Source organism: Lutra lutra, chromosome 10 (assembly GCF_902655055.1).
Source record: "Lutra lutra chromosome 10, mLutLut1.2, whole genome shotgun sequence".
In the NCBI taxonomy this organism is placed as follows: Eukaryota; Metazoa; Chordata; class Mammalia; order Carnivora; family Mustelidae; genus Lutra; species Lutra lutra.
The window spans coordinates 79906684-79920574 of NC_062287.1; the positions used below are offsets into that span (position 1 = coordinate 79906684).

The window sequence follows — 13891 nt, forward strand, 5'->3', positions numbered from 1 at the left end:
CTATAGCTACAGTCTTCTTGGAGTTTTGGAAAAGGAGAAGAAGTACACTGACCTATACTTGGGACCTTATTGAATGGGAAGAAGAGGAGGTAAGATGTTAGGAAACCAGGAGACAGGGAAACTGGAATAACATGTGGTGCAGGAAATTATTCACTGTCCTTAACATCCAAGCTGAAAGGAACTAAACACCATTAGGTTTTCCTTTGATGTTTTTTACTCCCAAGATTTCTTATTTCATGAAGTTAAGAAAGATCATTGATGAGGTAATGTCATTTTTTTCAAAGCACTTTCACAATGTTTCCCTAAAATTACAGTAGTGGAAAATTGTGTTAATAAACTATAGTTTAGGGTTTATTTGGAAAATAATTTGCATTTTATTTTTTAAAAGTTACTTCTTTTCCAATACTTACTATAAAAGTAGGTCAAAATGCAGGAGTTTTGTTCCAGCTATTGGATATATGCATTTTTTTAATTTATGACTTTGATAGGTAGTAACTTTGGTTTCTCTTATAGGAAACACTTCGTCCCCAATTTGAAGCCAAGTATTACAAGATGGAGAGAGTGAATCCCATCAGTGGAAAACCTGAGCCACATCAGCCTTCCTCAGACAAAATCAGTCGTCTTCTTGTCTCTATCTCAGGAATATTCTTCATGGTAAAGTACAACCATCAATATCAGAATGTTGGGGGATCCCACATTTAGAAGGAAATTCTAAGATACCAACTCATTTTGTGAGCCTCAGGGTCAAACCATATCCAGTTCAGTACGTTTAATACATACCATTAAACAAAATTAAAATCACAGCAAGTCAAGGAGTGATTACAAAGAGAGTTTGGGCATATCTTTAAATAAAACACTCTTTGAAAGAAACAAAGACCATCTAAAATAAAATGGAAATTATATGAGTTGTCCTGATTAATTAAAACTAAGAATTCCACTTGAAAGTGGAAATTTGAACAGTATCTTACAACATGTATTTTGACTGTAATGTAACTGAAGGAAAAAAACTTAAAGGAAAAAATTGAATTTTTGTATCCTTTCTTGGAAAAGCAAATTCCTTTAGCTCTTCGGGCAGCGGGGAGGCAGGGGCAGTATCTTGGTCTGTGGTATTGCTTCTGCTTTGTCAATTATGCAAAATACGGATGTCTTCTCCCATCTCCCATATTGTAGATTTCTTTGGTGATCACCGCAGTGTTTGCTGTTGTGGTGTATCGCCTGGTTGTCATGGAACAGTTTGCATCATTCAAGTGGAATTTCATCAAACAACACTGGCAGTTTGCAACATCGGCTGCTGCTGTCTGTATCAATTTTGTAATCATTATGGCCCTGAATCTTGTAAGTGTTTACAGTTTTCAAAAGGTTAAAAGGCATGGGTAGGGGAGAGGTCTATGTTTCCTTCATGCTTCAATTGTATTTTACAGGAAGCCAAAATGAGTCCCACCCACGTTTCCATCAATGGCAACTCAGTTTAGCAGAAAAAAATTAATCTATGTGGTTTGGATGATGGTTTTTTTTTTTTTAATTAAAATCAATAACAGTTGTATTGTCTTCCTTGTCCTTTGAGTTTATAATCTTGATGAGCAAACCTTTCCATTCATTGAGTATCTAGTGTGTGCTGGAAAAAGTGCTATGCTCTTTTCATTCAAATAAAGCATCTTTTGGTTCAAAAAACTGAACCTCAGTGGAGAATCTGTTACAAAAGTATAGGAAAATCTGTTTGAAATTGAAGGCTCGTTACTTCCAAGGCCTCACTTGAAACAGAAAATAGCTACTCCATGTTTCTTTCTCTGGGTCTAAACGATTTTCACGTTCCTCTCTCCTTTCCTTCCTTCCTTCCTTCCTTCCTACCTACCTTCCTTCCTTCCTTCCTTCCTCAGTATTTTCCGTTTGCATATCTGCTCTGTTCTATTAGGAAATGTCTATCTTTGCTTAACCATGACCTGTCTTCTTTCATGCTGTGGTATTAGCAAAGATTTTGTTATCTCCTTTGGTTCTAACTATGTGACCATGTTGGTTTTTATAGCCTATTTAACTGAGATCATCCAGTATTTCAATGTACTAATTTTTCAGAGCCAACATCTGATTGGTTCAACATCACCTACACTGATTGACTTATGAACTCTATGGCTGAGAGAGCATTATTGTATCTACCTTGGCCCACATCTTCAGCAAGGTCTATGGGTAGGGTCCTATTCTCTGAAGACAGGAGGCATTGATTGGCACACTTAGGGTAATAATCTCTTTAATTAATTTAATTAATCTCTTTAATTCTTCCAACAAGGCCAGCATGCTCTCTATTATGTAAATAAGGAAATGAATCTGGAGAGCTTAAATAACTTTCCCTAGATGAGACATATACTAAGTGTTAGTGCAGGCATATTTACATCATGAGATAATGTCTGAAGATAGATGAGCAATAGACAAATAATGATGTTTATATTATGTAAAGTAGTGTGCATTGAGTCTATATGTGGGTGAACACTGATGTTACATGTTTAGCCTCGAGAGGGCTAGGACCATCTAAAATAATCAGAAAAGTGAAAAGTCACTGTGATAAATAAGTTTTGATGCAAGGATGGCAGTTAATATCTCCTACTGGAGTCTGCTTTCTTCAGATCCCTTTTTGCTTTGTGGAAGGAAATTACTGCTTACAGTATCTCCAAATAAACCACACAATATCTTGAATTTATGTCCTTGACTCATAGATTAAAGTAAATGATAAACATTGAAAGAATACAATACGGGATAGAACAGCATGGCTGGTCGTGTGTGAAAGGTACTATAGGTTGCAAATTACATAAAGTCACCACATTGTGGTGTCTTACACATACCACATTTTACACACACCACATTGATAGGGGAGCCATTCACAGAGCAGACATTGTAGATTTTTATATTTATGGTTATACTCTTATGGTAGATAGTGAAAGATATTGTTTCTAACAAAATCAATTTTTTTTATTTAATTTTTTTCAGTGTTCCAAGATTCATTGTTTATGCACCACACCCAGCACTCTATGCAATACGTGCCCTCCTTATTGTTTTTGACAATTTTTCTGTAAACAGAGATTATTGGGGTTGGCTTCATTTTCTGAGGAAAAGAGCCTAAATACTTGATGTGTTTATTTCTAGGTAACACTAGCAATCAACTGGTCTGATCTTAAATTGACTCCATTTCTTATCTATAGTAGGCTGGTTGACATAAAAATGACTGGTCATAGTCCTGCTATCTAGGATCTTACAGTCTAGTGGGAACATAGGACACAATGAAGAATGAATGCATCATAGTTGAAGCACAAAAGGCTCTGAGTAAAATGGGGGGAAACAAATACTGCTCAGGCTCTCATCACTTTGTGGTGCCTGTTGCTCAAATTGGCGTCCTGATAAAAAGCAGTAGACATTAGACACAGGCAAACCAAAGATTTGCACATGATCTGTGGGATCCTGGCCAGACCCTATAACATCCTTGAGTTTTGATTTTTTGATCTTTCATGTGAAGGTGATAAAAATAATGCATAGGGGTGTTGAAAGATTAAATGAGATCCTCTAGCAAATAAATGGTGCCCAATAAATGTTAACCTTTTTCTATTTGGTTCTCTTTAATATTTTAAAATTTTATTTCTCTTTAAAAGTCTCTATACCCTCCTATTCTCTTTCTTGCAAAATACTAATATTTTGTTTACTTTTTCCCTTTCTCTTCATCTTTAAATCATAGAGTTTATTTATTAATCTTCATTCCAAGTTATAGAAATGCCAGTGATCTTTTTTTGGTCTTTCTGAATTTATTTATAATTTTTTCATTCTTTTTTAAAATTGTTACCTATTGCCCATTCATAAATTTTTAAATACTCAAGAGTTGTCTGTAGAAAAAGAATCACATCTAAGGTGTTGTATTATGTCTTTTGATCAAATTTATGTCTAAAATATAAGAAGATTTAAAATATTTAATTAGTTCATGTGAAAATTATACCACTGTGCTAATTTTCAGTAGTCTTACCTTTTTTTTTAATTTTTAATGGCATTTCTTTATTTTTAAAAAGTGGATGTTTTGTATTTCGTTGTTACTTAGGTTTTTTTTTTTTTTTAATTTCTTTTCAGTGTAACAGTATTCATTGTTTTTGCACCACACCCAGTGCTCCATGCAATCCGTGCCCTCTCCAATACCCACCACCTGGTTCCCCCAACCTCCCACCCCCCGCCCCTTCAAAATCCTCAGATTGTTTTTCAGAGTCCATAGTCTCTCATTGTTCATCTCCCCTTCCAATTTCCCCCAACTCCCTTCTCCTAACTTCCCATGTCCTCCATGCTATTTGTTATGCTCCACAAATAAGTGAAACCATATGATAATTGACTCTCTCTGCTTGACTTATTTCACTCAGCATAATCTCTTCCAGTCCTGTCCATGTTGCTACAAAAAGTTGGGTATTCATCCTTTCTGATGGAGGCATAATACTCCATAGTGTATATGGACCACATCTTCCTTATCCACTCGTCTGTTGAAGGGCATCTTGGTTCTCTCCACAGTTTGGCGACCATGGCCATTGCTGCTATAAACATTGGAGTACAGATGGCCTTTCTTTTCACTACATCTGTATCTTTGGGGTAAATACCCAGTAGTGCAATTGCAGGGTCATAGGGAAGCTCTATTTTTAATTTCTTGAGGAATCTCCACACTGTTTTCCCAAAGTGGCTGCACCAACTTGCATTCCCACCAACAATGTAAGAGGGTTCCCCTTTCTCCACATCCTCTCCAACACATGTTGTTTCCTGTCTTGCTAATTTTGGCCATTCTAACTGGTGTAAGGTGGTAACTCAACGTGGTTTTAATTTGAATCTCCCTGATGGCTAGTGATGATGAACATTTTTTCATGTGTCTCTTACTTGTTTTTTTAAATGTATTTTTTCTTTCTGAAATACACTATTGTTGTCTTTTTTAGTTTTGCATTATAAAATCAATACATTTTTATTATATAAAGTACTGACAATATGAAGACATTAAAAATATTAAGAAAAGTCACTGTTTTCTACCCAAAATGCCACTTATGTCCCTTCCTATCATAAACTAATTGTACCCATTGGAGGTAATCAATGTTAATGGTTTCATGTCTATTTATTCCCCTCACCATCAATTATTAGTGTCTTCAAAAGAGTACCCTGTGTTCCTGGTTTTGACAATTTGTTCCAAAGACCTTCTGATCTTCAAAAACATCTTAAGTGAGTTAGGAACAGACCTAATATTTTTGAAGATGGAAAGTATTTCATAGGGGAAATGAAGAAGCCAAATGTGTTTCAATTAACTTTTTCTTGGGAAGGCAAGCATGACAACTCTGGGAACAGAACCTCCAGCTCCAGGAGTCAATCCTTGGTTCCTACCCAGGGAAATAGCTATCTTTTTTTCACGTAAGCTGAAGAATTTGTCATGATCAGAACCTGTAATTAAATAAAATAGGAGCTTTCACCTTCATACATTTTCCTTATCAAAAGTTTCTTTTTATTTTCACTGATAGTTCAAAAAATTGAAATTTGGCTGAAGTCTCCCTTGGTGTACCAGACTCCAATTTCATATTATTCCAATTGTTTCTTTATCACCAGTCCCTTAAACTCACTCTGCCTCATTTCCAACCCCTGCCCTCAGTTACTACCCCTTTCCTAGAATCACAGTAAACCCATATTCACGCAGTCTTCTCTCTCATAAGCTTCCTCTCACTAAGTCTGTATAATTAGAGGCTCAATATATTCCTTCTTCCAAAGTACTGCTTTTTACAGATAACAAAGGCTGAACTAGATGGAGAGAATCTCCTAATTGTAGAAATAAGACCTCTGGAGGCAGATGAGGATAGTATTTTTTGTCATAAAAACAATCTTTTGAGGTCCTCAAAATCCAACTAGCTCTACTTAATTCAATACAAGAGCCCATGTAACTGCCTAGTCCTATAATTCATCCGTTGTTCCTTATAAAACATAAGGCTGACTATCTTTTCTCTAATTATTTATTTATTTATACTTGTTGGGAATTTTGACATAAAGATTTAGAGATTGTTGGAATTAGAATCAACCACAAAACCTCTCCTTTGCTCCTGCAACTAATTTAGGAAAAGATTTTTAAATGGATTTTAGTATAAAGGAAGTGAACTACACAGCCAACTCAACAAATGTGAAAAGAATGTTCTATTCCTCAGATTTTATCAGTGTAAAACCTTAATGCCCTTCTGAATTTATGTATTCCCCTCCTATCCAGGATGTTAACACATGTCACAGATTATCAAACAGCCCACCTGATTTACCTGAACCCACAGGATTAATTTAAGGTCATAATCAGATAAACATAGATTAAAACCATTAATATCAAAATGCTAACTCTTTAAAAAAATTATACCACCAAAATGATTGACCTGGAATACCAAATGCTACCTCTTGTTATTTTCAGACCAACACTAAATATGCAGCACATAAAAATGTGCTTTTTGTTTCTTAATAGCTAGACTTTGTGATCTCTGTGCTACCATATTCTCTAAATGAGGGTTTGGCCTCAGTCAAAATAGTCTATTAATCTAATATGCTTTTCAGCTGTAATCCATATAGGCATGGCAAAATAGTTTCAATTAGTCAAACACTTTTTTTTATCAGGAACTTTAAATATTTAAAGTACACAGCCAGAAATTTAAAGTCATTCATTCATTTCTTTTGTCTCTTTCATCACATCAGTGATTGTTGTGAATTTTGCTTCTGTAACATCTCTCTTAGCTATTCCCTACTCATCATTCTCACTTCTCCTTCCTTAGTTCAGCTACTTGTCATTTCTAGCTCGCACCATTTCAGTAGCCTTCTAACTGGTGAGTCTTCCTGTCTTTTTCAACTCTTCTCACCTCCCTTGTACACTGCTCTTAGAAGGATCTCTCTGGGGCACCTAGGTGGCTCCGTGGATTAAGCATCCAACTCTTGATTTAGGCTCAGGTCATGATTTCAGGGTCCTGAGATCAAGCCTCTAGTTGAACCCCACACTCAGGGGGAGTCTGCTTGAGAGTCTCTCCCTCTCCCTTCACCTCTCCCACTCATGCTCGCTCGCTCTCGCTCTCTCTGTCTAATAAATAAATAAATCTTTTATAAAAAAAAAAAAGAAGAAGAAAGATCTTTCTAAATCACAGATTTGATCATTTTATTTTGTACTTGAAAGTGCTTAGTGGGTTCCCATTGCCTCTGGTACAAATTCTAAATTCATTAACAAGGCATGGAGGCCTCCCATTATTTAAAGCCAGTTTTCCTTTCTTGTATTGTTTAAGTTGGATGCCCTCCCTCCCTCTCACACTCTGCACTCCAGCCTACAAGGTCCCTCTCGCCTGCTGCCCAGCATTCTGCTTTTTCATGGCCCTGTCTCCGTTCACAGTGCTCTCTCTATTTGCCTTCTTTCCTTTTATCTCCTTGGAGGCTGTTTCTTTATCTTCGGAAATTCCAGTAAAGGATCACTTGCTCCATGAAGTTTTTTCTCGATCCCATATGTAGAATTGAATAATCTCCTCTTTGTGTTTATTCTTCTCACAAGGTGCTTGGACATGCCTAGTCTCCCTCCTTATCGGACGCCCTAATGGAATTAAACACTCCTTCTTGTGAATGCTCTTCTGTTTACTGTGCTTAGGCATGCCTTGTCTCCCACTCTTAGGGTGTAAGCCCCTGACAGTGGGGCCTCCTCACTTTTATGTAGCCAGGTCTTTGCCTAGGCCTAAAAGACATTTAGAATATATTTTTCAAATAAATTTTAAATATTTCATTCCCCAAATTTCGTAGCATCTTGAACATTATTCACATTGGAAAGAGCTTACTTAGCCTCTTGAATAATTGTTCAAAATTATTTTTATAGCTGGAATTCTATTTTCAGTGTCTTTCACATTTTCAGCACTTGTGATTTCCAAACTAATAATTAAAGAACATGCATCCTCTAAGCTTTCAAAACAAATGGATCATGGCATCCCTCAATAAATGTTCAATGTGGGATAAAAATAAGGGTAAAAATAATGAAAATTGGATTATAAGTCCATCTTACAGATCATGAAAGTAACTTAAATTGTTTCCTGTTCTTGCTATGCTTCAAATCACCTGGAATACTTGAAAAACTAGAGAGCCCTGAGTCCCATTCAGAATTTCCTCTGTGGAGCTGGGAAATCTGTATATAAAACAAAACATTCAAAAATATTCTCCCAGTGATTCTGATCCTGTCAGCCCCTAACATAGCACTAGGAAATCATTGATTTAAGAGATGTGAGGTAATTTTGATACATAGCCAAGATCAGAAACTGCATTTTCTTTTTTTTTTTTAATAGATTTTATTTATTTATTTGACAGAGAGAGATCACAAGTAGACAGAGAGGCAGGCAGAGAGACAGAGAGAGAGAGAGAGAGAGGGAAGCAGGCTCCCTGCTGAGCAGAGAGCCCGATGCGGGACTCATGCGGGACTCGATCCCAGGACCCTGAGATCATGACCTGAGCCGAAGGCAGCGGCTTAACCCACTGAGCCACCCAGGCGCCCAGAAACTGCATTTTCAAAGATAAATTGCAAGTAATTTAACAAGATTAAAACCTCAATTTATTTTTTAACACCTCTTATCAGACATATAACTAAAAATCTACAGAATTTGAAAAGCCAGAATTTGAAACCAGAAATTACTCTTCACTAATCCCATCCTTTTTTTCCTTAATGTTGCTGCCCATGAAAATGCTATTATACTACTTAAAGGTGCCATAAGCAGCTTGGTTAATGTCAGATATTTCCAAGAAGATTTTTTTTTTTTTTTTTAGATTTTTTAAATTTATTTAACACAGAGAGAGAGAGAGATCACAAGTAGGCAGAGCAGCAGGCGGGGTCATGGGGGGGAGCAGGCTCCCTGCTGAGCAGAGAGCCCGATACGGGGCTCTATCCCAGGACCTTGAGATCATGACCTGAGGTGAAGGCAGAGGCTTAAGCCACTCAGCCATTTAGGTGCCTCTCCAAGATTTTAATAAAATTTAAAAATATACGATTATTCCAAAATGTATATTTTTGTTTCTTGACAATCAAATGTTAATTAATTAACGAATAGGTTACAGCAGCTTGATAGCTGTCTGGTGTCATGATTATTGTGTAATTTTAAAGAAAAAACTGAAACATCACAGAAGGACTCTTGTAGGTTGAAATATCTGGAATTAAGCCAATTAAACCACTTCAACATTGTCAACAAAAGAATGAACTCGTGGGACACCTGGTAGGCTCAGTCCATTAAGCGTCTGACTCTTGGTTTCAACTCAGGTCTTGATCTCATGGGCCATGAGCTTGAGCTGGCAACTGGACTCTACGCTCAGCTGGGAGTTTGCTTGAAAATTCTCTCCCTCTTCCTCTTCCCTACGACTAAAATGAATTTTTAAATAAGGAATGAACTCTTTTTAGTATTCTTCTTCTCATTTTAAAATCCATGTACCATCTGTACACTATAACCTAAAACAAAACAAAACAAAACAAAAAAACAAAAAAAGAAGGAGAAGAATAAAAGGACAGCTCTAACTACATTTACCTAAAGTATTCCATGTTGGTTCTGAACTTTTCACTTTAGTGATTTATTTCCATCTCTAGATTCGAGAACATATATTCCTGTGTTTCTTTCATGGGCCTAACCACTTAAGACCTCAAATGTACCTAACTTCCTTAATACTGGGTTACCAATTCCAATGAAAATAGGTCATTGTGGAATAGGGTGATCACAGGGTTTGACAACACATTTTAACATGGAAAAGAGGTAATGCCAAATGACTCATTTAATAAGAGGACTCGCTTTCTAGAAAAGTATTTGTTTGGTTTGTTCATGTTTATATCCATGGTTTCTAGAAATTCAGAAAAGTAGATTACCGGGAAAGAACAGTCTATCTTTGATTCTGCAAAATTCTGTTTTGAGCTCACTTTTACAGCACAAGTTGGACCTCTGACTCAGAGATGATGAGCACTAAATTGAGCGTGCCCCTTCACAACAACCTTGCCCTTTCACTGCCTTTGTCATTCTCATTTTTCCCCAGTGGATTTCTGTGTAGCACCCCAAAACGAAGCAATAGTGGGAAGATGATGACTTCTTAGCTCAGAATGAATTCTAATGACCTTACCATGGACTACCAGCTCTGAAAACCTGCTCCCCTCTGAGATTTCTCTCACTCATCTCGTAACTATCTTACTCTTTTACTGCCTCCACTCCCGAACCTCCAACTGCCTTGCCCTTCATGAAACGCACCAAGCCCAACCAGTCTCATGGCATTTGACTTACTGTCAAGCATTTCCAAGGTGCTTGGCTCAGATCTCTTCCTGGCTCTCTCCCTCACTTCATGCATGAGCTCTATGCTCAAATGCTACCCTCTCAGAGAGGCTTTTCTGACCACACTATAAAATAAATACTTGTGCCCACCACTCTTCTCTAGGCACACAGCCTGCTGTATTTTCCCTTTCCTGACTAGTTACATAATTGTTTGTCTCCAATTGTTTTCTCTCCATTTGTCTCCAAGCCTTGGGATTTAAGTTCGGTTAAAGGAGAAACTATCTGTTCTCTCTCTATGTGGCCCATTTGAAAGTCCAAATAAATATTTTTATATAATTAATATATATGACTAAGAATTTCAGCTTACTGAATACACTAGTGAATGATATTTAAAAGTATAGGTTCCCCAACATGAGATCTATATATACAATGTACATACATAGTGTAGTGACCACAACTGTCCCTGAACCCCTCCTTACATCTCCTCCTCCCGCAATGCATATCCATTTCCTCCCTTTTACACACACACAACCCATGATTTCTGTCATACACCATACAGTGGATATATCTAAATTATGGTTTCTTGCTGCATTCTGTGGTTTCGGAGTTAACAAGACAGTTCTGCATGGGTTGACTTTGTAGCTCATCATGGTGGTGGCAGTTAGCTAGCTTCTGGGCCTTAGATGATGCAGATTCTCAAGTCCCCCAGAATGTTTCCCAAGAGTGGTATTTCCAGGGGTGATACAGCATTTGTGTGTGTGTGTGTGATTTAAAACATTCTTCCAAAGGATACTGTAATCCATTGGTGCATCAGCTATAGATATTTCCATCCCAGAGTTGCAGACAGGTTCTATGTGCTAAGAATTAAGACAGAAATCTTAAATGTTTCTGTGACAAAGCATAGCATAAATTGTACAAGAGACCCACATAGCAAATCACAACTTTGCTACACATTTAGTAGCATTAATTTAGGCAAGTTCTGATGCTCTAAGCAAGGATTTCCTGTTCTGTAAAATGGGGATCACTATACCTATGTGAAAATTGTTGTAAGGACTAAATTAAATAATAGTATATATAAAGCACCGCTTACTACCGGCCAAATACTTGAAATGGCAGTTATTTAAGTAAAACTTTTTTTTTTCATTCTCCATGAGGGCACTCAGTTTGGTGCTGGAATTATAGTATTATTCAAGTACTATTTGTTGATTTTTTAAATCTACCCTATCATACTCCTTGGACACCCTTCTGTAATCATCTTACTTAATAAATAGGGCATGGAAAAGAACATGTTACAGTCAAGACAATTTTGGTGCTCATGAATTCAAAGTAATCTTGTTCTGAAATTTGAAAAGGACAGTTTCTGCATATAGTTAAAAATAAAAACAATAGCAACAACAGAACTGCATAAGAGGTGGAATGAAATATTTATCCTCAACATAACCTTTCTGTCTCAAGGTAACTCTTTAGAGGAAGAGGTAGGGTTAAATCATGGCTAAGATGAATAATCATGATAGTTCTATTGAAAGAAGATGAACAACTTTTAGAGTGTCCAGACACCTACCTTTGAATTTTGCATGCCAACAGGCAGAGTTACTGGAATTTATAATTATAAAGAATAATTTGTTGAATTGTGGGGTTAGTTATATTTACATGCACACACATATACCCACAAACACATACTATCCTTCTGTCTATAATAAATTTGTTTTCCCATCTAGGTATACCTTGAATTTTGTGAAATATGTTTCCTTTCCTTAAGTCTGTATGAGTGGTGGATTGAGTAGTAGGGGAGAGGAAAATGTGGCAGAATGTGAAAAATATCACCCTAGGGGCGCCTGGGTGGGTCAGTCATTAAGCATCTACCTTCGGCTCAGGTTATGATCCCAGGGTCCTGGGATCGAGCCCCTCATCGGGCTCCCTGCTCAGTGGGAAGCCTGCTTCTCCCCCTGCTTGTGTTCCCTCTCTCTCTGTATTTCTCTCTGTCAAGTAAATAAATAAAATCTTTAAAAATTAAATCACCATAAAACTATCTTGCCTGTGACTGACTTACGGATTCGACAGATTTGACTTAACCAGTCTTGTTTTAAATAACCATCAAACCACTGTTGTTCTCTCGGAATTCAAGCTATCACACTATGTTCCTCTTAGTTTGGAAATTTTTTTTTTCAATAATAAAGAATTCAGACTTTTATTCAGCCTTTCAGCATAGTAAAAAGTACATATAATTTAGTGATCAAACACCATGTCAGCCATTGTTAGTTGACTGACTTGTTTTTGCAAAAAGTTTTAAGTTTTTTAAAGTCCCATTTCCTTGACCTGTAGAATGGAAATAAAGACAGCTACCGCAAAAGACTTATTCTTACAGAAATCAAGTGTGTCTGTGTATCTACACATATTTATAACATGTTTATATTATGTACATTTAGTTTGTGTATATATGTAAAGCACCACATAGTAAGTTTTAAAACATGCTCCGCTTAATTAAAAATATAGCCACTTTATAGAATACACTTTAAATGTTTCCTTGAATAGTGTCAATAGCAGCGTTTTCTAAAGGGAAAGAATAACATTTACTGTTTTCTTATTACAGGCTTATGAAAAAATTGCTTACCTTCTCACCAACTTAGGTAAGTCTCTTGTTTTTACTTAGCTCCTTAGTAAAGGAATAACATATGGGTATATCAGTCTGTAGTTTTTTATGTACTCTAGCATTTTTTTTTTTTGACAGAGAGAGAGAGAGAGAGAGAGAGATCACAAGTAGCAGAGAGACAGGCAGAGAGAGAGGGGAGGCAGGCTCCCCGCCAAACAGACAGCCTGATGTGGGACTCGATCCCAGGACCCTGAGATCATGACCTGAGCTGAAGGCAGAGGCTTAACCACTGAGCCACCCAGGTGCCCAACTCTAGCATTTTTAATGTCAACTTCAGTTATGTACATTGTCAATCAGAGTGAAAGACATACATGGGAAGTTGGAGCAAATTGCTTAACTATAGAGAGGCAGTGTATGTAGCTACAAAATCTCCTTGGAATTATTAGCAAACCGAACTCTCCCTAGGTGAGTGCTTTTCTCTCTCTAACTTTTCAGTTCATTGGGGTTTTCCCTAAATTCTTACTTTTATCCAAATATTATACTACATAAATGAAATTTAAAAGGCAAAATAGTATTGAGAAATTTATAATTAAGGGGTGCCTGAGTGGCGCAGTCAGTTATGCGTCCCACTCTTAGTTTCAGCTCAGGTCAGGGCTGTGGGGTCAAGCCCGTCTCGCGCTCCATGTTCAGCTCGGAGTCTGCTTGAAATCTTCACCCTCCCCTTTTGCCCCTTCCACTTGTGCACTCTCTCTCTCTCTCTCAAATAAATAAATAAAATATTTTTTAAAAAATTTATAATTAAAACCAGTACTCTGCCACATTACCTATTCTAATTTTCCATTTCCTGAGAGACTACTTTTTCTTTTATTTTAGGAATTTCTTTTGTTATTTCCAACCCTATTTCTAAATAACATATTTCTCTGACATTCTTGGATTTTTCAGGTTTGGGAAGCTATTGCCTTTCCCTTATAAATGACAAGAACTTAGGTCTTAACAGTTCCTACAGTGTTCTGTCCCTGTACACTTCCCCATCTAT

At 36.9% G+C, this 13891-nt stretch overlaps 1 protein-coding gene across 6 annotated transcripts in view; it reads left to right on the forward strand.

Moving 5' to 3' along the window:
• Window positions 1–13891, forward strand: part of ANO3 (anoctamin 3) — a 419176-nt gene that overhangs the window by 377508 nt on the left and 27777 nt on the right. For all 6 annotated transcript variants that reach the window (XM_047690759.1, XM_047690760.1, XM_047690765.1 and 3 more), the window contains 4 exons: window positions 7–89; window positions 514–654; window positions 1171–1335; window positions 12856–12892. In XM_047690759.1, the coding sequence (XP_047546715.1) occupies window positions 7–89; window positions 514–654; window positions 1171–1335; window positions 12856–12892 (426 nt within the window). The remainder of the gene's footprint in view (window positions 1–6; window positions 90–513; window positions 655–1170; window positions 1336–12855; window positions 12893–13891) is intronic.